Source organism: Triticum aestivum, chromosome 7B, assembly GCF_018294505.1.
Source record: "Triticum aestivum cultivar Chinese Spring chromosome 7B, IWGSC CS RefSeq v2.1, whole genome shotgun sequence".
NCBI lineage: Eukaryota > Viridiplantae > Streptophyta > Magnoliopsida > Poales > Poaceae > Triticum > Triticum aestivum.
In genome coordinates, this window is record NC_057813.1 from 114,060,141 (window position 1) to 114,085,888 (window position 25,748).

At 44.4% G+C, this 25,748-nt stretch overlaps 4 protein-coding genes across 5 annotated transcripts; 3 read left to right on the forward strand and 1 right to left on the reverse strand.

Moving 5' to 3' along the window:
* Positions 1-2,869: 2,869 nt before the first annotated feature.
* Positions 2,870-10,199, forward strand: LOC123156307 (protease Do-like 9). The gene is made up of 9 exons (XM_044574443.1): positions 2,870-3,540; positions 4,520-4,719; positions 4,850-5,030; positions 6,662-6,853; positions 7,731-7,963; positions 8,671-8,772; positions 8,896-8,946; positions 9,474-9,578; positions 9,688-10,199. The coding sequence occupies exons 1-9, from the start codon at positions 2,904-2,906 to the stop codon at positions 9,784-9,786; spliced, it is 1,800 nt and encodes a 599-aa protein (XP_044430378.1). The 5' UTR covers positions 2,870-2,903; the 3' UTR covers positions 9,787-10,199.
* Positions 10,200-11,663: 1,464 nt separating this feature from the next.
* Positions 11,664-15,050, forward strand: LOC123162265 (rac-like GTP-binding protein 4). Its single transcript, XM_044580040.1, has 8 exons — positions 11,664-12,021; positions 12,304-12,391; positions 12,577-12,686; positions 12,796-12,859; positions 13,867-13,931; positions 14,081-14,146; positions 14,247-14,350; positions 14,792-15,050. The coding sequence occupies exons 1-8, from the start codon at positions 11,917-11,919 to the stop codon at positions 14,829-14,831; spliced, it is 642 nt and encodes a 213-aa protein (XP_044435975.1). The 5' UTR covers positions 11,664-11,916; the 3' UTR covers positions 14,832-15,050.
* Positions 15,051-16,153: 1,103 nt separating this feature from the next.
* LOC123157412 (probable glutathione S-transferase GSTF1) lies at positions 16,154-17,400 on the forward strand. Its single transcript, XM_044575688.1, has 3 exons — positions 16,154-16,411; positions 16,531-16,579; positions 16,752-17,400. The coding sequence occupies exons 1-3, from the start codon at positions 16,262-16,264 to the stop codon at positions 17,210-17,212; spliced, it is 660 nt and encodes a 219-aa protein (XP_044431623.1). The 5' UTR covers positions 16,154-16,261; the 3' UTR covers positions 17,213-17,400.
* A 7-nt stretch (positions 17,401-17,407) lies between these two features.
* Positions 17,408-24,833, reverse strand: LOC123157410 (putative disease resistance protein RGA3). 2 transcript variants are annotated; one of them, XM_044575687.1, is made up of 3 exons: positions 24,368-24,833; positions 18,232-21,526; positions 17,408-18,093 (listed from the first exon to the last, which is right to left on the reverse strand). In XM_044575687.1, exons 1-2 carry the CDS (start codon positions 24,671-24,673, stop codon positions 21,218-21,220), a joined length of 615 nt encoding a protein of 204 aa, XP_044431622.1. In that variant the 5' UTR covers positions 24,674-24,833; the 3' UTR covers positions 17,408-18,093; positions 18,232-21,217. The 2 variants fall into 2 exon arrangements, with proteins under 2 accessions (XP_044431622.1, XP_044431621.1); XM_044575686.1 differs by having other exon boundaries at positions 24,368-24,826.
* Between the last annotated feature and the right edge of the window lie 915 nt (positions 24,834-25,748).

Here is a 25,748-nt window from a genome sequence, read left to right on the forward strand (position 1 = left end):
GATGCCCTTAGAAATGTGTGCACCCCTTACCCATTAGGGATTAAACCCTGGTTTTATCAATGTGGGACGACGGTCCCGTCAATAACGAGACATCTATGGTGAATTTGTCAATTTTAAAACTCCACAGTGAACCGAGCCTTGCTCATATGGTTAGGTTTTTTGTGGTGAAACTAGTCCAGCAGAGTTTAAGTCCTAGACATGGCATTGGTGGTCGCATTTTGGAATTCTTTCAGGCTTTCGGTGATGCTTGTTCAGTGAGAGAAGACGTTTCCGTCAAACTACGAATGCGCCGATGATGGCTTCATTAATCTCAAGATGATTTATCAACTCAGTCTATTGAAGGTACTCATAGAGATAGAGAGTGTGTTAGTACATTCAAAGAAATGAGTATATGTGCTTCTTTTTTTTGAGTAACTGAAACGAGTATATGTGATTATGTATGCGTTTGTACTGTCTTAAACAAAAAGGCCTCTGCCTTCATGCGCATTAGGCAGGTAATCGAGATAGCCCATTTTTCCAGAGAAAACACGCTCGAGAGATCTTCTCACGGGCCATTATTTTCTTTTTTTTTGAATATAGGATCACGGGCCTGGAGGGCGGAGATGGTTACTTTCTCGTGGGCTATCTCTCTCACTCTGTAACGCCGGGCCTTTTGTTTCTTGCGCGGTTTTTCACGTGGGCTCGGAGTGGCACTCCACCTGTCCTTACCATTTGTCGGCAGTTCTCAACCACTTTTCTTCCATCGACACCAAGAAAATATCTGGTGCTTCGGAGTTTCTGATGCTACGGACGCACCAAACTGACCTTGCGTTTTTAAAATGTTTAAAAAATTCTGAAAAAATTAGCACATTCACACAACATCAATGTAGGTTGTCATAAAATTTCAAGTCAAACTCGAAACATAAATTGTAAAGCAAAAACAACAAATTCAACATTAAATAGTACGTAATGTAACTTGGGCTTTAGATTTGACCCGTTATCATACTGATGTCAAATTTGTCATTTGTGTATCTCAAAAAATGTTTCAAATTTTGATACGAAAATTTATAACATCATACTTTGATGTTGTGTTAATGTGCTAGTTTTTTTTCTTCATATTTTTAAGATGTTCTATGGCATCCGGTGCACCGGTAGCATCACAAGTGCGGGTTTACCGGATACATCCCCATCGACACCAACCACCTCGGAGTACTTGGGACCAGTGTTTTAAATAGCGGACTATTGCCAAATAGCGGCGGACCTCAAAATCAACTATCGCGGAGTTATAGCGGGGTATAACAGGCTATAGCGGGCTATTTGTACATGGAACCATTTAGCAGCACCCTGCTGACAAGGCTATATAGCGTGCTATAGCGGAGTTATAGCCGGCTATTTAAAACTTTGCTTGGGACACACTTCCGTATTATCACATCTGGTTCAACATGGTTTCTCAAAAAAAAAATCATGTGTTCTCTCTAAAAAAAATCTGGCTCAACATGTAAAGAGGGATCATCCCACATCATAGAATATTTTCTTTTATTCAATTTTTTTATCCAATTCATTTGAGTAATAATTTTAAAAATCGAAAAATGATTTCACCCCACTGATCTTTGTGAGATCGTCCATTGCCTCCGTGGCCGCCATATATGTTTTTAATCGGACGCCTCCAGAGCAGCCTCCACTATAGTACAAATTTGCAACTTGGCCCTTGTTGCGATCCATTTACCCGGAGGAAAGGTTCTGCTGCAGTCCGACCAGATGCGAGGCAACGGTGACCGCCTGGGCGAGGGTAACGACGATTGAATTCCGTGCAGCAGCAACCGATGGTGGGGAGGTTACTGTTGGGACAATTAACGGTGGTGAGGCTAGGCGAGTATCAATGGTGGCGAGGGTATGCATTCATACAGGTGTGGTTAACCAAGGCGCTGGCGTGGGACTGGTTGCGGGTCACGGGCGAGTTGGCTTGAGGCGGCCCCGACCAAGGAGGGCGAAGGAGGTGGCTTGGCAGTGGCAGCTCACCGGATCTGAGCATGGCGAGGTGGTGGAGCAGAAGTTGCAGCGGCGAGCAGCGTTGCGCGCAGGAGGCAACGCAGCCGAGGCGATGGAGGGCGGATTGTTGTCGGAGAAGACAAGCCCCATGGCAGACACGGCCGCGAGCGGAGATGTTTCTTTTTTGCAACAAAGGGTATGTGACAACTGCAACAAGGCTCTTGTTGCAAAAATGTCCTACAACTTCACAAAAATAATAATCATATTGCAATTGCTACATTTCTTTTTGCGGCGTCTGCAATTGGATCCTGTTGCAATTGTAACGAGGATCTTGTTGTAACGGAAAACAAAAAAGAGGGACTATACGGAGTGAGGCGTTTTGGCTCCAGGCTCATCTGCATCCACGCTGAATAAAAAAATCAAAATAAATACTAGAAAAATTCAAAAAATTCCAATTTTTTTGGCATGATAGATAATTTGATGCGTGATGTTCGTTTTAAATTTTAAATCATTTGGACATCTGAATAGCTCTCAGTAAAAAAGATAAATTTGGAGTATGCTAAGAAGTGTACTGTGCATATACTGTTCTGACCCACTTTGTCTTTTTTAGAGCTCTCAAATGTCCAAATACTTTGATATTTGAAGCGCACCTCACGCAACAAATTATCTACCTTGCACAAAGAATTTAGATTTTTAAATATTTTTTTGAATTTTTTCTGAATTGTTTTTTGACCGGGTGCAGATGAGTCCGGTCTCAGAATTGTATATTCGGACTATACGCATTGCACTCCACAAAAAAAGAAGAAGAAAAATTCTACACTTTGGGCTCGACCCCGACCGTGCCATGTACCGACCGAGCCAAAGCCCGACCCGTCGCGCTCCCTTTTTGTACTACGTTTGCCTGCCACCTCCATGAAACCCTAGGTCGTCAGACAATGGACAACCACGACGCTCCCAAGCGCAAGCGCGGCCGCAAGCCGAAGCCGCCGGCCGCCGCCGCCGCCCCCGACAACGGCACCCACGACTCCGCCCCCTCGCCGAAGCCCAAGCGCGGCCGCAAGCCGAAGCCGCCGGCCGCCGCCTCCCCTGACAACGACCACCCCTCGTCCCCCCTCGCCGCCGCCGCCGACACCCCCGAGCCAGGTTCCTCCTCCGGGCCCCGCGGCCGCCGCAAATCCCGACGCGGCCGCCACGAGCTCCCGTCAGATGCCGACGCCGCCCTCCGCGCGCCCCCCTCCCCGACGCGGCGCGGCGCGTCCAAGGGGGCGGCCAACATGAAGGTAGAGGTCCCGGCGGTGGAGCCGTTGCGGTGGGAGCAGGTGGCGAAGGTGATGCCCTCCATGGATGCCGTGGTAAAGGTCTTCTGCGTGCACACGGAGCCGAACTTCTCAATGCCATGGCAGCGCAAGAGGCAATACAGCTCCAGCAGCAGCGGGTTCATCATTGGGGGGCGCAGGGTGCTCACCAACGCCCACTCCGTCGAGCACTACACCCAAGTCAAGCTCAAGAAGCGCGGCTCAGACACCAAGTACCTCGCCACCGTCCTTGCCATTGGCAACGAATGCGACATTGGTATGCATGCCCATACCTGCTTCTTTTATCTGTTTTAGACTGCACAATATTGTGAACTTGACAAACTTATAAGAGTTCTCTGGTTGTGAATTATCTGTTGCGATCGCATATGGGCTTCTTGCACTGTCTAAGGAATGCCAATTTTTGTGGAATTAGGTAGTCTAATTTAGTACCACCATTCCATTATGTGCTTTTGCAATTACAGAAATGCACTACACACTGCAGAGTTGGCAAAATTCGACTTTTGTGGAACACGCAGATTATTAATGTTTTGTTCTCTGCAAATCGGAACATGCGTATACCAGAATAGGTTATCTTGTTTAATGTTGTGAACTCTGTATGTGTACTCTAAACAGAAAGGTGGGAGAGAGCCACTGTTTTGGTGGATTTGGATCATAATATTGTTTTCAAACCGGGGTCAATCTAGACTAAACTGGCTGCTTGTCAAGCTTATGCCGGAAGCCTTCAGGTAGTATTAACATGTTTACAAGACTATATGAACTCACTAATATGCTGTAAAATTGAAGAAAAAGTTATTAAATCTCATCTTTAATCTTTACCCACTCATTTTAATCCGGGGCTTCAGTTTTGCTCCTAAATGTGCTGCATGATGCTGTCATGTACTTGAGCAGTGCAATCCCATAAGACTAGTTTTAGCAGCCAAGGATTGTTATTGTCGTCAACATACTTATGTTCTCAGAAACTGCTTGGATATGTGGATTATTGTGAGTATTATCTTGAAATGGAGGGCATAGTATAACAGAAGTAGTATGGAGACACATGTTGGGTAAGTTGGAGGATGACTCGACAAACAATAAAGGGAAATAAGCTAGACTGGACTAAGCATTCTGCATTCATGCAGTCATTGTCAAGTTTGCACCTTTCTCTAACAAACGAAGCTATTGATTAATGAGCTCAAGGAGCAACTTCCTTACATGATTTGATAATCACAACCGACCTTTCCAATTTTTCATTTCAGCAATGTTAACCGTTGATGATGATGAATTCTGGAAAGGAGTTCTGCCGCTGGAGTTTGGATTGCTGCCAGCACTTCAGGATGCTGTCACCGTTGTTGGTTATCCTATTGGAGGAGATACAATTTCTGTGACAAGTGGTGTAGTATCTAGGATAGAAATCCTCTCATATGTTCATGGTTCTACAGAACTTCTTGGACTACAGGTATATTTTTCCAGGCAATTTGCATGCTTTAGTTGTCTTTGTTTGTCTGTATGTTGTTTTTGTAATAAAATGGAATTATAATTAGCCCTCTTTATGAATACCTGTAACCTTGGTTGTTACTTATGAACAGATAGATGCAGCTATAAATTCAGGAAACTCGGGGGGCCCTGCTTTTAATGATCAGGGAAAATGCGTTGGTATAGCTTTTCAATCTCTTAAGCACGAAGATGCAGAAAACATAGGCTATGTTATACCCACCCCGGTTATTAAGCACTTCATTCAAGACTATGAGAAATCTGGAGAGTACACAGGTAACTCTTATTCTGTCGTTGCTTATGCTTTAAGTCTTGTAAACCATGTTTAAGGTGTATCTTAATGGTGCATGAATGAAAAGGGTTTATGCCGGAACATCTTGTGTAGACATGTATGTAAATATATTTTGATTTCATTACTATTTGCAAAAGCAATCTGTTTATTTTAATAACTTCTGTCTTAAGTCTCACTTTCTTCTATGAGTTCTATCAGCTTCCATGTAATTATCATTGCAAAAAGACTCGTGTGATTGTTATCCTTATCGGTTATAAGTTCCTCATCCGACATGCATGGTCTAGAATTTTCAGTGTTGACCACAATTTACAGATTAACAAACTGTTATTTCAGGGAAACAGTGTCTTAACCGTACTATAGAATTTCAGTGAGCTTTGAAGTCATATTTTGAACACTATGCAGCATGCACAGTTGGTGTTTTTAACACTGACTCCCTCTGTAAAGAAATATAAGATCACTAATATAGTGATCTAAAAGATCTTATATTTTTTTACAGAGGGAGTAGAATGCAACCTCTTGAGGTGTGAAAGTGATGTGATTCATTCATTGTTTTGTTAGCACTGTCAAATGTTTGCTAAAAACTGTCAATTTTGCAAATAATTCACTAATACAAGGGGACATGATTTTTTCCACTGGAAATGTTCCTCTTTGTTTCGATACACTTCCTTTAGGCTCATTTTTTAATTTTGCGGTTGATGTCAGTCAAAGTGGTCGATAGGTTTGTCCAACATTGAGATGCTAATTTTTGACCCAAATGACTAAAGTAACCTAGCAGATGTGGCCGGGACTAGTGATGGAGACGGACCGGGTAGTGCCCTTCCCATTTTCATTTACGTATTTTATTAGCCAAAACTACAAACGGGAATATGATATTGTTGGATGTTATCTGATTATTATAAATAAGAAACTGAATATTTATCTAATGCATTCAGATGCGAGTATCCTATAAAATACTCTGCTTATAGGCAAGAATGTAAAATTACCAATTACATGTGGTAGAGCTTGTTTCGTTTGTTCCCAATGAAGTGCTTGTGCTTGGCTAAACTGGTGTAACAAAACTCGGTGCTCAAATTGGCTTCACAGTTTTCATCCACGTTTGGCTCCACAACAATGAACTTAAGAGCCAAAGTCGAAGGAGCTTACCGGAACCATAGAGAAGTCTGGTGAATGTTAGGTAAAACTTTGTCTGTCAGGGGCATGAAACTTAAGCAGCCCCTTAGTTCTTCTTCCTTTGACACTGTTTGTGTTCACCTGGAAATTATTCTTATGCACTGCATGTCATCACATGTGCTCCTGGTGCACATCGTACCTGCATTGCCTGTATGAGTAGCTTAAACGATATTTTAAATTCAATGCTGAACATAGTCAATCGTACCTGCATTGCCAGTCTGAGTACCCCATGCAATCTGGTGTGCTTTTTGTTCTCTTATAACCTCATCAATCTTTTGATGGATGGAGGGCTTGCTTTTGTTAAAAAAAAGTTCTGTGCTAATTATTTCTCTTGTATTAATATCCATTTTATAATTGGTATACCTGGTAGATGTGTTTTTGACATGTATAATCTTCTTTGTTTTGCATCCAACTAGCTTACCGTTTGCCTGCATTCCCCTGCCAGGTTTCCCTATACTTGGGATAGAGTGGCAGAAAATGGAAAATCCCGATCTCCGCAAGGCAATGGGAATGAAATCTGACCAAAAGGGTGTTCGTATCAGAAGAATTGAACCAACTGCTCCTGAATCTGGATGCATGCAACCTTCTGATATTATTCTTAGCTTTGATGGTATTGACATCGCCAACGATGGCACAGGTTTGTTATAACTTCTGTCATACTTTATACATGTATCTACGTATTATCATGCATTCTTGATCACTTCATGGATCATGTCATATTTTGGCACAGGTTTGTTATAGCTTCTGTCATAGTTTATACATGTATCTGATACCACTTACCAGTAGTTCCCCAGTTGATTTGAGTAAATATCACTAATCTGATTACTAGTGTTTTATGCAAATACAACTGTCGGATAATATGAATAAAAGTCCACCTTTTGGCCCCAAATTCATCAAAAGTTCACTTTTGGCGGCCGAACTCACAAGACAAGATTTGCTGCCTCGAACTACGAAATCCACCCGTTTTTTCACGCTCAGGTGGTTTTGCAAGTGATATTGGCTGATGTGGGTGCCATGTGTCCACCGCATCACTGCCGTGCCATTCCCATGTCACGGTGTTTCTGTTATTGATCTTCTCGACCAATGTTTCTTCCATTTCTGGCATTTTTTTGGAAGCTTTTTTTCTGATTGAATGGCGGAGTTTGTTTTTTAGACTGTTTTCTGTTGTAGTGTTTCTTTACTTATGGTAGTGGTATTGTGGATAGTGGCATGCATGTCACCGAAGATTACTTGTGACACCAGCCAAGGGTGAAACAGACGGGTTCAATAGTTTGAGGTTGCAATTCAAACAGTTTTAGATTTTAAGGTAGAGAAGGTATCTCTTGCCAAAGTTCAGGTTGGAAAGTAGTTTTTTCTCATGGATTTTTGAGCAGTAATGAGAATACTGGAGTAAGTATACTCAGATGTTTTCATTCGATTAAAATACACAATTGGACGTTTCCCAGATAGAGTCCTTCTTATCAGTCAAGGAAAATGCTTCCACTTGCTTACTTTTTATTTTCTTGGTCACCCAGTCCCATTCAGGCATGGAGAGCGCATTGGCTTCAGTTACCTAGTTTCACAGAAGTATACTGGTGAGAAGGCACGTGTCAAAGTTCTCCGGAATTCGAAAATTCATGAATTCAACATAAAGCTCTCAATCCACAAAAAGCTCATTCCAGCTCATATAAAGGGCAGGCCACCGTCGTACTACATTGTTGCAGGCTTTGTTTTTATGGTTGTATCTGTTCCATATCTTCGATCTGAGGTATGTTATCTTTGCCCTCTCTCCTCTGCCCTAGGCATGAAATAGTAACCAAAATATTATATTCTTGTTTTGTTGTCTCCGTTGACACACTTCAGGGGAAATGATGCTTTGCAGAAGATATTCTTAATTATGGAAATTTGTTAGAATCTTTGGAAGTTGCTATCTTGTTTTGTTTGAAAAAATAAAAATAGTTATATACATGCTTATTCTGTATGTGCGCCGAGCCTTGACAACTATTTGTGTCCTTTTCTAATGTAGCGAATTGCCATGTATGCTTGTAATGCTTGAACAATGAACATTATGTCATGATTGCACTGATTATCTTGTTTGTGCTCTGTATGCAACAAATATAATCACCTGAACTACATTATTGAAAAGTTGGTCTCTTTGTCGATGGAATGTGACTTGCTTGTCCCAAGTTGTTTTTAAAGTGTTTCATATGGTAACCTGGAAGCACTATACTTTGAATTTTGAATGGTGTCCTTGCCCACCATAATTGTGCCTGAATCCTACTCCCTTCGTCCAGAATTAGTTGTCGCTCAAACGGATGTATGCGCTAGATACATCCGTTTGAGTGACAACTAATTCCGGACGGAGGAAGTACTTTTAAAGTATATTTCCTCTGGATTTTGCAGTTTTTGAATTCGCTTAAATTTTTTTATGGTAGTAATTTCGATTGAAAACTAACTAGAATGCTTGATGATCAGTATGGAAAAGATTACGAATTTGATGCCCCCGTCAAGTTGTTGGACAAGCATTTACATGCAATGGCGCAATCACCTGATGAGCAGCTTGTGGTGGTCTCACAGGTCAAGTCCTTTCTCTTAACCAACTTTGAAAGTTTTTATGCTATGTCGCACAAGCCCATCCATCTTGCTTTGCGTTAAAGCTTGATAGAATTACCATTTGACACCAATTTTATGATCTTGCAGGTGCTTGTGGCAGATATCAATATTGGTTATGAAGAACTAGTCAATACTCAGGTAGTTATGGGCGATCCTATGTGGATATTCCTAGTTTTGCGTTTTGATTTTTCAAAGTTTTGTCTACATATGCAGTTACAGAATTAAATCCATGTGGCTGTACTCACATGAAATATTATTGTCTTGCTGCATCAATTTATCCTTAGCACTCCCTCTATGCCAGTTTCTCTTGCATGTCAGTTACACTATTTAAACTCTGACTATTTGTATAATTTTAACTTGTAAGCATTAAGATTGGACATGAGAAAATGGTATGAAAATGGTTGTTGTCTTAAAAGTAAGAACATATTTTTGGAAGTTTTGCTAGTATAACAAGAATATTAGCAGTCAAGGTAAGAGGAATGCTGTTCTTTCTGAAGTGGAATGATTGCACACGTGGCTTTCCGCCAAATTGTAGCATCGGTACTAAATATAGTGGACATTCTTAGTTTACATGCCATTCTCCAAGGCATGTAGTAAACTTAACATTCTTTTTTTAGCCGTTCCCTTATTCAATTGTATTATCTCCCTTTTTTTTAATAATATAGGTTCGTGCGTTCAATGGGAAAGCAGTAAATAATTTGAAGCAGCTGGCGACCATGGTGGAAGATTGCAAGGAGGAGTTCTTGAAGTTTGACATGGATTACGACCAGGTAGTCAAACTGCCACCTATTTATTTTTTTTGAACTGAACTGCCACCTATTTATAACGTTCTGTTCAATGTTGAGCGTGCTGGGAAGTAACCTTCGGATGATTTGGCAGGTTGTTGTTCTCGAGACGAAAACAGCTAGGGCTGCTACTCAGGACATTCTAACGACACATTGCATACCTTCAGCGATGTCAGATGACCTGAAGGCCTGAGTAAAAGCAGGGTGGTTGCCGATACCACTAATATTGGGCGAACCTATTGGCACACAGTTTCAGTTGGATTATACAATGCCATCTGCACGAGAAACCCCTCTGCAGCAATGAGTGCCGCTGAAGTTTTGGACGTGGAAGAGCATTATGGTTCGGCAAAAGGCGAATGGTGGCAAACACCGAATCCTCAGTGGCTAGGTTGAAAATGCGTGCGGCACCGAGCAATTGAGAACCTGTAGAATAGCAAGAATCGAAGTTTTGTTCTCATTTGATTTATTGAATCAATACCAGAAAACTCATTGCATTTGCTTATCAGTATCCGCATCGTCACGTTTGCCATGATATATTCACTTTAAACCTCAGCAAACTTTTACTCCGCTGGCGATACTTTTCTTGGTACCAATTATTTGCTTTTCTGGAGTACTCGTGTGTCTTTTTCTACCAAAGTTTTGTTTTGGTGGTTGTCGTGTCTGTTGCTTGTAAAGAGAGCTTGGCTTCGAGCACAAGTGATAGGTCTGGTGCAGTTTTGGACCCTCGTCGACGGCGATGCGTGTTTTTGACGAGCCTTTTTCCTTGGTCATCCCTTCCCGTGGAAGCAAATCCGCCATACCTACTTGCCATGATTCTGGTAGGTGTACTGTATGATCTCCATCCCTTTCGTTCCAGAGTTGAGTCGATCCAGTCTGTGCAAATGTTGGCAGTGAATGAAATACTTCATCACAACAGCTGGTGTCCATACGGCCGGGACCATATATCAAATTTATACGAGGCTGAAGCACAGAGGTTGACAGGTATGGTGCAATTTTGTCCTGCAAAGAATCTGACCAAAAACAGCCCTTGGTCACTGTTTCCCTTTCCCGTGACAATAGACAAATCTAGTCCCTTTTTAAAACTCTAGCACACAATAAACTGGATACATTTTTTTCTTCATAAAATGACCGACTTTGTATACGCCCTGGGCCGAGGCGTCGCATGCTAGATAACATGGCTCCCTAGATGCCAAGAGCGCCATGACCCCTAGCCCCGGGTGCCATGGCGCCCCGGCCTAGGACGTCATGCTATCTGGCAATGACACCCTAGCCTCACGTGTCATGCAAATAGGTCATTTTATGAAATATTTTTGAATCGGGTTATTTTGCGCTAAAGTTTCGAAAAAGGGCTAGGCCTGTCCATTCTCACGCCTTTTCCCTTCAGGATACTACGACCTTCGACGGTGTGACTGACAGGTGGTGGCAGCACCGCGGCCTGCCACAGCACCATGCCCGTTTGATGTGCAGGAGCATCACATGGCATGCCAAAGCAGGCGTACGTGCGCGCCGGCGGCATGTGACGCTGCTGCCAAATGGCCACCGGCCACGACGCACGCACGTACCTGTCCTGCAGCCGTTGCCATGCATGCGGTTGCAGTCAAATTAGGCGCCGACCACGCCGGAGGCCGGAGCTACGTGCAGCCCTGCTGCCACTCCAACGTCAACGTCACATGCAGCAATGCAAGAGATCGACAACACAATTGTGAATGAAAAACATCTATCTATGGTTGGGTTGCAAGATTTGCCCAAACGTCAAGATCTCCAGGCCGGGTTTATTTGACACGACATGAATGGCACGTCGCAGCTGTTTATTGAGTCAAAAATGAGTACTAAGAGCACTCCTGAGTGGGCTTCTCTATTAACCACGCCATGAATAAAAAAACTACTCCCTCCGTTGCATAATATAAGAGCGTTTGACACTAGAGTATTTCTTGGGAAAAAAAGGACGCACACCAGGCAGCACGACTCATAATTTCCCCCCTAAAAAGCGCACGACGCATAATCAATTACATAATCCAACTCGCGGATCCAGGTGCGACCGAGTAGGCCGCAGCATCTGAAGCAGAGCACGGCATCAGTCACCACAGCAAAACTGCAAAAATAAAAGAGAGAGTGGAGAAGGATGTGACGGTGACCCGTCCCTTCCCTTTGCCTCTCCCTCTTCAATTCCCCTTTGTCAAGAAGCCACCACGGCACCAGACGCACAACCCAAGAACGAACAAAACCAACCAACCCCTCACTCACTGAAACTCCTCAAGTCCCCCGTTCCTCTGCTCGCTCTGCTACTGCTAGCCCTTCCTTGTCGTCGAGTTAGCCGGCCGGCATGGCGTCCAGCGCCTCCCGGTTCATCAAGTGCGTCACGGTCGGCGACGGCGCCGTCGGCAAGACCTGCATGCTCATCTGCTACACCAGCAACAAGTTCCCCACTGTAATGCCCACAACCCACAGCCTCCTCCCTCTCTCTGTCTTCGGGGTACAAATTGTGGGGCTCTCTTGGGTTCCAGGAAACACCAGGGCTCAGGATCCCGCCCATTTGCATCCTGGTCCGGTTTGATAGATTCGCTCTTGCCGTTCTTGAACCACCCGGGGGGCTCTGGTGTGGTGTCTCTGTCAACAATTTTGAAATCATTGCTAAAATTTCACACCCGAGAGTAAATATTCTGGCAGGTTTTGAACTTCTGTTTTGCTTGTGCTGGGCCTTTTTTTACAGGACTACGTACCAACCGTGTTCGACAATTTCAGCGCAAACGTGGTGGTGGACGGCACCACCGTGAACCTGGGCCTCTGGGACACTGCAGGTTACTTATTTATTTATGCTGCCTGTTTTGTTTCGCTGTTTTTTTTTTTAAAGAATCGTTTCGCTGTTCCACATTTGCAGTTTCCTTTTATGTCTTGCACTACGTATAGTTATTACATCACTCTTTGGAAGCTGCCACAGGATTTTATTGGCGGTCTTATTGTGTGGAGTTGGATTTGTTCACAGGGCAGGAGGATTACAACAGATTGCGACCGCTGAGCTACCGGGGAGCCGACGTCTTCGTGCTCGCCTTCTCGCTCGTCAGCCGCGCCAGCTATGAGAATATCATGAAGAAGGTGCGTATCTATTCTACACCAGTACTAGTAGTTCTATACCATCTTGGATCGATGGTTTAAGCTAGTATTCAGTTGGTTTTATCGTGTGCTTATTTATTCTCCCTTTCAGTGGCTACCGGAGCTTCAGCACCATGCACCCAGCGTGCCGATAGTGTTGGTTGGTACAAAATATGGTGAGTTGTGTGACTGTCAAGGGAAGCACTTTTTCCCATTTGGCTGCATATCTGTCCGTGATACTATATGGTTTGTACATTGCTGCCTAGTTGGTAGCGGCTAGGATCTTGTTTGTCTTTTCGTTGTTGGAAGTTGGAACTATGCTTGCCTTCCTTGTGATGTTTCCTGGACTGTGGTCAATAATAATTATTGTGGTACATGTTTAAATGCTACTCCCTCCGTAAAGAAATATAAGAGCGTTTAGATCATTAAATCTAAATGCTCTTATATTTTTTTACGGAGGGAGTACCAAAAGTAAAGGATAAATGATAGTTCAATGTTTGGAGCAAATGAATATGTTACTCAGTTTGTTGTCAGGCTCGGCAATCAGTGGCCCAGAAGACAATTTTTTTATGGATTAGTTCTTGCTTGAGAAGAGGGATAGTTTTCTCCTTGCGAATGGGTTGGCATAAGAAAATAATACTCCTTCGATCAACTGTCGCCGATTTAGTACTCGACAGATTATCTAATTTTTCAAAACACACACACACACTGAAGTGATAGCTTCTAGGATTACACGAAGCAAGGAAACAATCTGGATTTCTGTTTTCTATTTTTGCTCCGGCCGAGATTTTGAAAATTTAAGCAACTTCAGAATATACTGCCCAGATGAGTTGACCGTCAAGGCGTCAAGTTTCAAGTGGTTGCTCAAAGGATGAGTTTTCCCCTTACGCTGATTTCCATATATGCCCGTCAAGCGGTAGCATTCAAAGATGATTATGCAGTGTTAACAATGTGACACATAGGCTGACTGATCAGGCAGGATAAACTTTCCTTAAAGATCTGAACTTGTTTCCTGCAAATACTGATCTTTCTTATATGGAAATTACTTAGCAATTATTTGTTGTATTTTAAAATGCAGTGCCTGCAATCATTTTTTTTTAAATCTTGCCTGCAAATCATATGTTGCAAACCTTTTAGTTTTGACCATAGCTTTTGTCAAAATCACTATGTTGCTTGCATACAGATCTCCGTGAAGACAAACAATACTTACTTGACCATCCTGGCGTGGTGCCTGTTACTACAGCTCAGGTGTATATTATCCCCGGTCCCCACAATGCTTACCTGAAGGATGGAAAATGTTAACAGTTGGCGTTTGATCTCTTCAAATCTACCATGTGAAATCAACACACTCCATCATCTCATGTTTGTCTACTCTTGCCTCCACCCTTACCTCGTAGGGGGAGGAACTCCGCAAGCACATCGGCGCAACCTGTTACGTCGAATGCAGCTCAAAGACACAGCAGGTTAATTTCTTTCATTGGCTCTCTGAGGGCTTGCATAAAATCTACTCGTATGTTATATTTTGGATGCATCCTTTGAATTCTCGATTCAATTATTGTTCAGAATGTCAAAGCTGTGTTTGATGCTGCCATCAAGGTAGTGATCAAGCCTCCAACAAAGCAGAGGGAAAGGAAGAAGAAGAAGGCACGGCAAGGATGTGCATCATTGTGAGTAAATATAACTTTGCTGTTGTTGTTTGCTCGCTCCATCTTTTTTATAAGATTGCACGTATGAAGCTTTTGTTGTTCTTCTTATTACTGGTGAAAGAGATTTGTTTTCAGTCAGCATCTACAATTGCTAATTTTTTCTTAAATAAATAAATCCGCAATTGCTGGATGTACTGAATTTTACCTAATAGGTTATGCATATTCGCCCGCCATTTAGTAAAACTGATCTGTTATCAATACCTAACAGAAGTAGGATGAGTTGATAGAATAGCCCACTCTTGAATGTTTAGGAAAGCCATAATAGTGGACTCTGAACTCCATGCACCTCATTTTCTAAACTGGACTGTAAGGAAAACAATGCGAATCGATTTCCAGAAGCATTTTTTGTTACAAAAATTCACTTGTAAAGACTGAAGCATTTTTTGTCGCACGCGGTTGCAGGGGTGCCCTGTCCAGAAGGAAACTGGCGTGCTTCAAGTGATCAAAGGTGTTCCATGGTGATCAGGGAGTTATTTGAGCAAGGCGAAAGCGGCACCTTGTGTAGTTCTTTATCTCGTGTTTTGCACTTTTCAGTGTGTATATCTCATGTTTTGTAATCGGCCAATCAACTACTAGAGCTAGATTACTATGGTGCATTGGTGCTTGAAACAAATTAGGAATGTTTTGGTACAGCTTGAGCAATGCCATCTTCCTTTCATTCCGAAAGAACCGCTTCCTTCTCCTGACACTGAATGCATCTTGTGATTCAGGAGTAGAATCATGTTTTTTTTTTGGCTGATATCAACTTCGATCATGGGCCGGTCACTCACAAAGTCACAATGCAACATACAGTGAACAAACAACTCCTGCCGCTGTCGCCTAGATCCCAAGCCCCCACGGCTTGCTCCTCCTCCTGCCAACCTAGCCCAGGTTCAGACATCATTGTTTCCCCCTGCCCCCGCCAGATGCTTCTCTGTAGTCGACACTCACATTGCTGCCCCTGCTTCCGACTTTTCCGCCTTGACCAAACCGGACGGTTGGTAACTAGAAAATTCGAGGTTAATTCGTCTGTTACTTTTTTTTTCCGACAGAAGGCGCACGAGGCGCCAAGCCTTTTCATTTCAGCTCAGCAACAACGTACAACATGAATTACAAAGCCCTGAAATTGGAAATTAGAGAGAAGAGAAACTACAGGGCAAGTCATATTCCAATGAGCTGAAGCGAAACAACATATGTCAGGTTGTACCACTGATCTTAGAACCTGGTGAGCTGCATTGTGAGCAATACCATTTATCTTCCTAGAGATGTGAAAAACCTGGGACTGAAGATCTGAGGAGTAGCAGAAGAAATCAGCCAGAACTTTTCTAATAGTTCAAGGAGTAGTAGATTCCTTAATCTTTCGGCTAGCCGCCCATGACGCCAAAGACAGACTATCAGTAAGGAAAGTGGGCTGAGAAATGCATAGCCTTTTGGCCACTTGAGCTGCTAAAAGGAGGGACAAGGCTTCAGCTTGCAAAGGAGAATTTGTGATAATAGCAGAGGCTTGAATCTGTACATTAGCTTCCATCTGATCCTGCGGCAAGGATAGGTAAACACCAATACCAGTAGCAGCAGCACCTTGTGGTAAACATGGGACTTTTTTGCACTGGAAAGCTGCATCAGAATATACTTTTGGCCCTGCTACTAGAAGGACAGACTTAATTGTTCTTCCCTGCAAAGGCATGTGATTAGTAGGACAGCAACAGTGTTCTTCCCCGTGGTTGTGGGCGCCGGAACAAGAAAAGCAGTATTCTTGAGGACCTACAAAGCAGAGCAGCTCATCGAAAGGGACGCGCACTCTCCCGCAGATTTTTGCGATTGCCTTTTGCCTGCACAGCGCAACCACCCTATCTTGATATACTGCCACCGGACAGCATCACTTGCACAAGGAAAATGACGCCGGTGAAGGTGTTCGGGCCGGCCGCGTCGACGAACGTGGCGAGGGTGCTCGTCTGCCTGGAGGAGGTGGGCGCCGAGTACGAGCTTGTCGACATCGACTTCCCCGGCAAGGGGCATAAGCGCCCTGAGCACCTCGCCAGGAATGTAAGCAGGATAAACACCTCACACCTCAGTTCGCCTCCTCCTTTTCTGTCATATTACTTCGTCGGCTGCTAGACTTCAGAGTGCTGACAGGCCACTCAAACTTTGGTGCCTTCTTGCAGCCGTTTGGGCAGGTCCCAGCTTTACAAGATGGCGATCTCGTCCTCTTCGGTGAGCTGTCTAGTTAAATTTCTTTGGACCTTCATATATTTGTTTGACTCACTACCCGCAAGCAAATCAAGATTCCTACAACACAACTTGCTTGAGTAAATCGAACAACTGTAGGCTTGGTTTCATATTTTTACTCATGACTCATGTTTACTAATTTCTTCATCTTTTCTAGAGTCCCGCGCCATTGCTAAATGCGTGCTTCGCAAATACAAGTCGGAGCAAGTGGACTTGTTGAGGGAGGGCAATCTGGAGGAAGCTGCCCTGGTAGACATATGGACGGAGGTCGAAGCACACCAATACCACCCGGCCCTCTCACCGATCGTGCTGGAGTGCTTCATATACCCGACCTTACGCGGTCTTCCCACGAATCAAAGGATTGTGGATGAAAGCCTGGAGAAGGCGAAGAAGGTTCTAGAAATCTACGAAGCCCACCTGTCCAAACACAAGTATTTAGCCGGTGATTTCGTCAGCTTTGCAGATCTGAACCATTTTGCTTGTACTTTCTACCTCATGGATGCTACGCCTTATGCGTCTCTGTTCGACTCCTACCCTCATGTGAAAGCGTGGTGGGACGATCTGATGTCCAGACCGTCCATGAAGAAGCTCGGTGCAGGTATGACCACCAGGGTTTAGCTTCAAGCAATTGCATGAATCATATGCTGCTTCTGGTTTTGAGTTTCTTCTCCTCTGCTTTGTGGCAACATGGAATAATTTGAAGGTCCACTTATGTAATCCCACACCTTCGGTCGGCACTCAATCTTCACAAACTATACTTTGTATGACTCGGTTCGCCTTCCAGTTTGTTTATCACTGTTCAAATCTATGTTATGAAATTCAGTAAAAACATTGATGCGTGTATCGAATGTGTAAAATATTACAAGCACAACATGGATTGCATACGTCTTTGCATACTTTATATGACCATCCTATATACAACAACTTTTTTAAACCCTGTACAAGAACTGCTATACATCGTCAGAACATAATAAGAGGTTCACTGTGTAGTCGTCTCTCGTCTGGCAGCTGGTGTGGTCTGGAGTTGGCCTTGAGCACATAATTATAAGAGGGCATCGGTAAAAGAAAAGCACAAAAAAAGGAAAAGGCATTGGTTGCCTGAAACCCGAGGAGTGTGTGCACTCCACTGTTTTTCTTGGAACGCTGCTCTGTTTCGTCCCCGGTCTGACAGCACTTCGTGTGCAGTTGAGATTTGAGAGGGACACAAATATGTGCCTAACAGTTGCGTTTGCAGATCAGCATGGCGTGGACCCGCTTACTAGCAAGTACTCCCTCTGTTCCTAAATATAATTCTTTGTAGAGATTTCACTATGGACTACATACGGAGCAAAATGAATGAATCTACACTCTAAAATGCATCTATATACATCCGTATGTAGTCCATAGTGGAATCTCTACAAAGACTCTATAAACTTCATTGGATTTGTACAAGGGCTTTCCCTCACTGTTGCAATGCATGTTCTACCCAATGCGACTCATTTGGACGTGATGACAGATACCTGAAACAAAAAGAACAATCTTAGATGCATACAAGTGCCTTTGGGTTACAAATTGCCGCGCACAGTTTTGGACCAAGGTATCGTTTTGCAAGAATGAGAGAACAATGTAAACAGAAGAGGGTATATATAGTTATATACCTCATTTGAAGACAACCTAAGCATTCAGGGCATGGATCTGCCAACTGATCTATTTGGAATTGCTTCAACCAAATTCCAGTCAGCGCCTCGGCTTAACAAGTCCTCCTCCAAGTTGGGGCAGTCTCTGATATGTAGTTCCTCCAGGGCTGGGAGTTGCTGCAGGAGTCCCTCCGGTAGTGTCTCTATCATTGGGCACCACTCCATCACCAACGTCCTGAGTGCAGTGACTCCGTACATTCCATCAGAAAATGTCGTCAAGGCGTTGCAATCTGACAACCTGAGATCTCTCAGGTTTTTGACGTTCCCAAGAATTGTTGGCATGGACCCCAGCTTGGGACAAAAATCAATGCTCAATTTTTCGAGAGATGCAGGCAGTTTTGGTACCTCAACCAAACTTAGACAGAATTCAATTTCTAGATGCTGGAGCTGAGGAGGTATGACATTTTCATCATCGGATATTGTTGATGGAAGTGAACCAGTTAAGTTGGAACAAAAAGATAAGTGTAGAAGTCGAAGAAGGTTCAAGTTTCTGATTTCAACTACTGGCCATTGCACTATATTATTGCAGGCTGTAATTCGCATACTTTCAACAAAACCAAAATGATTCCATATATTTTGTTGTATTTGGGATGGTTCAGGTGAAAAAAGACAGCCGCAATCTGTTATATCCAGATCTTTAATAAATCTGCAAGGCATTCTGTACAATTCCTCTTCAAAACGCCCTACATTGTCCATCAAACCCTTGAGCCTCAGTCTCATATAAGAATCACCAAGCCTCAACAAATGAAAGTCACCAATAGGCAGCCAGCCAACTCTAGGTTCCACTGAGATGTTGGCTTTGCATTCAAGATTAAACTGCACAAACAGACCCATCAGATGGTAAAGGGGGATGTGTCTTGCATCTATCACTAGTAGATCTTCAAGCAATGGGAGCATCTTGGGCATGCTTGCTAGCATTGGGCACACGGAAATGTTTAGCTTCTTGAGCCGAGGGAACAGTACGACCGCTACTTGTCCTGCCTCTTCCTGGTGCCATCTCTGTAGCTTGGGCATGTTAGCAACTATCATGGTTTCCAATTTAGGAAAGAAGGGTGGTGGAGAAATAAAGGATTCCCCATTGTCTATATCATCATTACCAACACATATACTTGCCAAGCTATGCAAACCTTTCAAACTCAAGTATTCGAGGGAGGGCAGCTGCCATAATGGTGGAAGATCCTTGCAGTTCTTGCATCCAGTCAGAGAAAGTTCACTAAGATGTTCTAACAGTGTAGAGTTGTGCATCCATGACGAGAATTTAGCACCCGTATAATTAGATAACACTAATACTTCAAGCCTTTTGGCGGGACAAAGAGCTTTTAATATTCCTTCTGCATCAGTATGTACTTCATATCCAACATGTGTGCCATAAGAAGTTCCATGTGCCCAATCAAGTGATAATCGTTTCAAATTATGTTTGCCAGACATATTGCTTTGTTTAGCATTTTCGGCACTATGAACTCTTCTTAGCTCAGTCAAAGAAAGAGCACCACCTAGATTCAAATCTTTCAGTTGATCAATTCCACGACCTCCATCACTCCCAATGACATAATTCGTCAGTGTTTGTAGAGAATTTAGCTGACCAATACTTTTTGGCATGCGCTCCAAACAACGACACCCAACGAGGAAGATGTGCCGAAGACTGCTCATATATCTCATGCCTTCTGGTAATTTATTGAGATTGTTACAACCGATGAGCTTCAGTGTTTGCAAGCTATACAACATAGAAGTGGCTTCAGGCAATGATGATACATCAGAATAAGAACAATCTAGATAGCGAAGATGCTTCAGGTTTGTCATATGTGTCATTGTTTGGAATGTCCTCAATGCTCGTAAAGAGAAGAATTTTGACTTGGCCCTACTTCGATGACTCAGTCCTGATTTCATTTGGACTAATATCGTGCGGGGTCGAGGAGCTAGAATTTCTAATGGACCATCAATATCGAGTGACAAATGTCGAGCCTCAAGCTCTAATGGACTAGCATATCGGCATCGCTGCAGAAGTATTTGATCTATTTGCACAATGGAGCAATCATTTCCGCTTACCAAGTCAGCAAGATCATGCATGAGATCATGCATCTTGCAAGTGGTTGGTCTGTGGATGAACTCATCAAAACTAGAGAGCAAAGTCTTTTGAATATTCAAATCTTGGAGGAAACATCTCCAAACTAGCACATCAAAAATTTGTTGGCCTCTTGTTTCTGACGCAATAAATTCATTTGCCATCCACAAATGAATTAACATGTCTTTATCCATCAAGCTATCCTTGGGGAAAATAGCACATAAAGAAAAACATATTTTTTCTTCCGATGACAAGTGATCATAGCTCAGCTGTAATGCAGGTACAATTCCGGTAGTTGTGAGGATATCATCCTTCCAGACATCACTATCCAGAACAGAAAACCATTGACTGTGATGCTTTGAATGAAGTAAAGCTGCTATGGTCTTGATAGCAAGAGGTAATCCCTTACACTTGTTCACAATATTCTTAGCCACTAAAATCAATTCCTCTTGCTTTTCCACTCCCCTTCCAAATGTGTTTCTATGAAAAAGCTCCCATGATTGATCTTCATCTAGAAGTGATATGTGATGTGGAGGAAGTGTGCCCGTGATAGAAGCAACTTGATTGCTGCGGCTTGTCACAATTATAGCACTACCCGAGCCAGCATGTGAGCATACCAATGATATCATATCATCCCACTTTTGTCTGTCCTCCTTCCAAACATCATCCAACACTAGGAGGTACCTTTTATTACCCAACACTTCAGTAAGTTCCTTCCGCAGTGCCTCTATATTGGTAAATTTAGATTTCTCCTTCGATGCCACTTGTATTATAGACCGTATTATTTCTTCGATGATGAACTTGTCAGAGACACAAACCCATATGACCAACTCAAAATGGTGCATCACTCTCTGATCATTGTGCACAAGTTGAGCAAGGGTGGTCTTACCAATTCCCCCCCATACCAACTATTGGTAGCACCATCACATTATTATTATTTCCATCATTGTGGGCGTGGCCAAGCAATATCTTCACCACCTGTTCCTTCTCATCTTGTCTACCGACAATTTTCAATTCATCGACATGAGAGTGTGTTTGCGGATGAACAAGGGTTGGCACCTCAGCATGTTGTAGGAAGTGGAAATTATTCATCTCCACAACCAATTCATCTATCATTTCACGGGAATCCTTAATCCTTTTGCCCATGGAGACGTGGAAAACAACCGGACTATTGAAGGTGTAGTAGTTCAGCACCTGAAATGAAAACAAATAAAATTGTTTTTTGGGGTTAAAGGTCAATAGGGGGCATTGGCCCACATAAAATATTTCCATTAACTCACATACACAACCAATAAGGTCCATACAGGGGGAGCACACAAGGCAGAAAGATTACACAGGGCAGAAGCCCAAGTTAAAGTCAGTACACAAAGAAAGAGAAAACTGAAAAGGAGGGAGAGGTTAGCGATCGTAGCCAACCGAACCACCCCGTGGAAGCCGACATCCCGAGGGATGGGCGCCAAATTGTAGAGAGGTGAGCCAGGGACGACAGGAAAAGATCTACCAAGCCAATACCACACCACAGACAACGGTGTGTTGTCCACATTGTCGGAAGGCAACTTGGAGCAAGCCTCTGGAAGGACATCTCTCAGCCTAAGTGAGGTTTGGTGTAAATAACACGTGATTAAGGGACTAATGAGTAATGACATGTCCCAGGTGTATGTTCAAGAATTAGTCCAATGAATATCAGCTAGTATTAAAAGGAGGCCCGGGACCCCCAGGCAGAAAAGCAGAACAGTGGTCAGCTAGTTTTAAATATCGCAATTAATCTTCATTATGATTGAGTGGTAGAGAAGCCGAGCTATTTAAAGGGGTTTTTGTGATGAGCTAAAGTGTGGAGTCAATATCTAAGATCATACTATATCTTTAAAGATCTTATATATCCACAACCTTGCTGAAGAAAAACCCTAAGAGAAAGCTAAGTGAGATGAAAAATAAGTCACGTTCTGATTGCCGACCTGAAGGTCACAGCCGAAGTCTCCGGTTGGAGCTCCTGACAAGTTTCAGACTCATGTGGAGGTTCAGTCCGGAACTCCCGAAGAGACTCCGAGTGGGACCCCAACCAGGTTCCAGAGCTACAGACTTGCCCAGAAGTTATGACTCCACCAAGCCAAACGTGAAACCCTCTTAAGTTTATTATGTTGCTTGTTACTCTTGGGATTTGGGAAGTACTTAGCTGGTTGGTGTTTTTTTTTAGAAAAGGAGGATGACCCCCGGCCTCTGCATTTGGGCGATGCATACAGTCACTTTATTAATTATTCTCACAAGACCTTACAAAGCCATACAACAACAAGACTAAAGCCACCGTCTAAGCAACAACTGTCGCTACACCTATCCAATTGATGAAGGGGCGCAGATAGTCTGGGCCTAATACCAAACAGACAACGCAGCCAAACCTAAACATCTAAGACTTGAGGTCCCAACCAGGACGCCTGTCGGGTATGTGGCACCTACCAGTCCGGCACACTCCTCAACCAGGACGCCTGTCGGGTATGAGGCCGCCGCAACCACCTGCCACCAATCCATCTTCAGTGCTGTACTACTGCATCAACCTTGTCCGGTCTAACTGCCGTCGACGCCACCACGACGCCAGATAGCACCACCTCCGTGCGCGAGTTCATCTCCGCGCGTCGGACTCCGAATCTCCACAGCGCCACGCCGCCAAGATCCGCGCCATCCATGTATAAGATGAAGTACCACTCCACCAAAGAAACCGTCCTCTGTTCCCCGAGCCCATGTGTACCTCCATGAATGACGCCCCCAAGGAGGAAACGACACCAGAGCGCCGCCATCATCCGATCAACTGATCTAGGGTTTCCTCCGGAGGTAGCAGAGAGTGACCTTGAACTTCTCCACGGTGATGCCTTCAGGAAGGGAACGACACAGACAGCTCCGCCACCGCCGGCCTTTGCAGTAGTCAAAAACAAGTTTTCACTCAGATCTGTTCACTTCATCTCTCGTGCACGGGCCGCCGCGTCCTGCGACGTCCCCGGGAGCGGGATCCCAAGATCCGCCGCCACCGGCGCCGCCACAAGGACCCACCACCCGACCGTCATCCTTGAAGGGGACGACGCCACCATCGTGCTCGGATCCGGCATCACGCCAACGCCTTCGGCCGCCCCCCCAACCCCCCAATCAGATCGGTGAAGGAGGATAGCCAACGCGAGCGCCCACCACCGCTTAGGACCGCCGGACGGCGCCCGAGCCCGACCACCTGAAGGAGAACCGGTCTGGGGCGGGAAACCCCAGATCCGCCGCCGCCGGCCCCCGCAGCACCGTCGGGATCCCATCGGGCCGCCGCCCGAGCACGCCAACTCCGCCTCCATGCTGTACGCCCAGGGACGCCGATGCATCTCAGCCAGAGGATCCCCTCGCGAAGAAAGGAGGAAGGCCCGCCGTCCGCCGTCCGCCGGGCGAGTTTCGCTCGCCAGCCTCCTTCGGCGGCGGCGGGGAAGAAGGGGAGGAGGGAGGTCGAGGGCGGCGGCGGTTGGGGCGCCCGAGTCGCCCCCCCTGGAGGCGACGCGAGCGAGAGTCTTTTCCTTTCGAGTGAGATGTGGGGTTTCCCAGAAGCTTCCAAAGTCGTGGATTGTGTTCCAGAAGTTTGTGAAGGTTCAGAGGCCGCCTTAAAGCCTACCACTAGATCGAGCTCGAGCTTTTGTCAGCCGAGGCTCAAAGTAGAAGACGAGACTTTGTATCATTAGGGATATCTTTGCGGTCCTATTTTTCGTGTTACTATGGTTAATGGACATGATTTGGTCTCCAACGGCGAACGATTCGGTTCCTACTTCCTGGTCTAGCGGCACACGACTCCCTAATCTCTTGCGTTAGATGCGCACATCTATGCGCAATACATGCAATACTACATAGACTCGTGAAATTGATCAATAGTACAAACTGTTTGCGACTATCTCCCTACAGTTGCACAACTACCCTCCGTAATAACACTGAAATTAGCCTGGCTTCCGTTTCCAATTTAAACCCCATCCAAGAAGGAAGGACTGGCCGGAAATCTGGGAAGAAGGTAGGAGGAGGACGAACCTTGCGTGCGGTGGAGTGGGGACGGATCTGAGCGGCACGGCGGCGGAGCGCCTCGTAGCGGAAGTCGTCGAGGATGCCGTCGGCGTGGTAGACGGCAGTCTTGAGGTCCTTGACCCACCGGCAGACGGCGGGGTTGGTGCGGCTCTTGGCGTCGGCGTCCAGCAGGATGTACTGGATGGCCGCGAGGTGCCGCTCCAGCTTCGGACGGGCCTTGTCCAGGCCCCACGCGCGCAGAAGCTCGCGCACCAGCGTGTCGCCGACCTTGGCGGCGACGCTGCTCACCAACGGTATCAGCAGCGAACCCATGTCGGTCGGTCGCCGCCGGTGAGTTGGCTCGGTCGCAGGAATGGAAGAACCAATATGAAAAGTTGGTTGTTTGTCACTCGCACGCTGCGACGGAACGCGCTAAAACAGGGGCCATGTATATTGCGATTTCTCGGCCACGCAGATCCGTTGCTCCAGCTGCGACTTGAGTGACTTTCTCTTTCGCGGGGTGCCACTTGAGTGACTTGACGACCTTCGCCACGAAACTTATCCCACCACCATTCTGTATCTTGATGTATACATCGATCGGCATCCTCTGGACCCCGACGCAATAATAGGAGGTGGGTCTTGTATGGGCAATCTCATTCAGCGCCGCGCAAGCGAGATGGCATGAATATGGGACCAATACAAAAGTCCTATTCTGATCCCAAAATCTGAACATTAAAAAAAAATCTGAATATTTTTTGGTAACTTTGACAAATTTTTTGTATGCTTGCGAAATTTCAGCACGAAATGACATTCGTGAAAGGCGTGGCAAAAAAACAAAATCAGCACTTCAAAATGTTTTCAAAACTAGCATTTTTGGAACATCGATTTTCTGCCACACCTTCCATGAATGTCATTTCGTGCTAAAATTTTACAAGCATACAAAATATTTGTCAAAGTTTACCACAAAAAATTCAAATTGTTTTGATTTTTTTACTATTTTTTTGATTTTACTGTTCATGAGGGAGTATTCGAGCTCGGGAGCAGATACTCCGCTCTACTGGAATCTCGTTTGCGCCGAGTTCTGATATTTTACCGAGTAAATTTTATCAAGATCTCGACAAAGTTTCTATCCCCCAAGTTTGATTCTAATTTGGACTCGACAGTGATACAAAACTAGGCATTTTCACATTTTGCCTAGCTAGTACCAGCCAGAAAGAACTCGGCGAACTAAATTTAAAGGATATGTCACTCGTGACGCATTAAGATGAGTTAAAGCAAAACATGTAGCTATAATACATCTGTTAAAAATAAATGAAGTTCTATAAAAGTTGTGGTGGATTTTCCAACTTTCAGTAAAATATTTTATATGTAAAATAGTGGTCAATTTGTATCTGATAGACATTAACTT

What these genes read in the sequence shown, in the direction of transcription:
- LOC123156307 (XM_044574443.1), top strand. Translation starts at nt 2,904, where the DNA reads ATGGACAACCACGACGCTCCCAAGCGCAAGCGCGGCCGCAAGCCGAAG. An exon ending in GAAATCTGGAGAGTACACAG is followed by an intron (nt 5,031 to 6,661) that starts GTAACTCTTATT and finishes TTCCCCTGCCAG; the next exon opens with GTTTCCCTATACTTGGGATA. An exon ending in CATCGCCAACGATGGCACAG is followed by an intron (nt 6,854 to 7,730) that starts GTTTGTTATAAC and finishes TTGGTCACCCAG; the next exon opens with TCCCATTCAGGCATGGAGAG.
- LOC123157410 (XM_044575686.1), bottom strand. Translation starts at nt 21,177, where the DNA reads ATGCACCATTTTGAGTTGGTCATATGGGTTTGTGTCTCTGACAAGTTC.
- LOC123157412 (XM_044575688.1), top strand. Translation starts at nt 16,262, where the DNA reads ATGACGCCGGTGAAGGTGTTCGGGCCGGCCGCGTCGACGAACGTGGCG. An exon ending in CTGAGCACCTCGCCAGGAAT is followed by an intron (nt 16,412 to 16,530) that starts GTAAGCAGGATA and finishes GCCTTCTTGCAG; the next exon opens with CCGTTTGGGCAGGTCCCAGC. An exon ending in TGGCGATCTCGTCCTCTTCG is followed by an intron (nt 16,580 to 16,751) that starts GTGAGCTGTCTA and finishes CATCTTTTCTAG; the next exon opens with AGTCCCGCGCCATTGCTAAA.
- LOC123162265 (XM_044580040.1), top strand. Translation starts at nt 11,917, where the DNA reads ATGGCGTCCAGCGCCTCCCGGTTCATCAAGTGCGTCACGGTCGGCGAC. An exon ending in GGGCCTCTGGGACACTGCAG is followed by an intron (nt 12,392 to 12,576) that starts GTTACTTATTTA and finishes ATTTGTTCACAG; the next exon opens with GGCAGGAGGATTACAACAGA. An exon ending in GTTGGTTGGTACAAAATATG is followed by an intron (nt 12,860 to 13,866) that starts GTGAGTTGTGTG and finishes GCTTGCATACAG; the next exon opens with ATCTCCGTGAAGACAAACAA.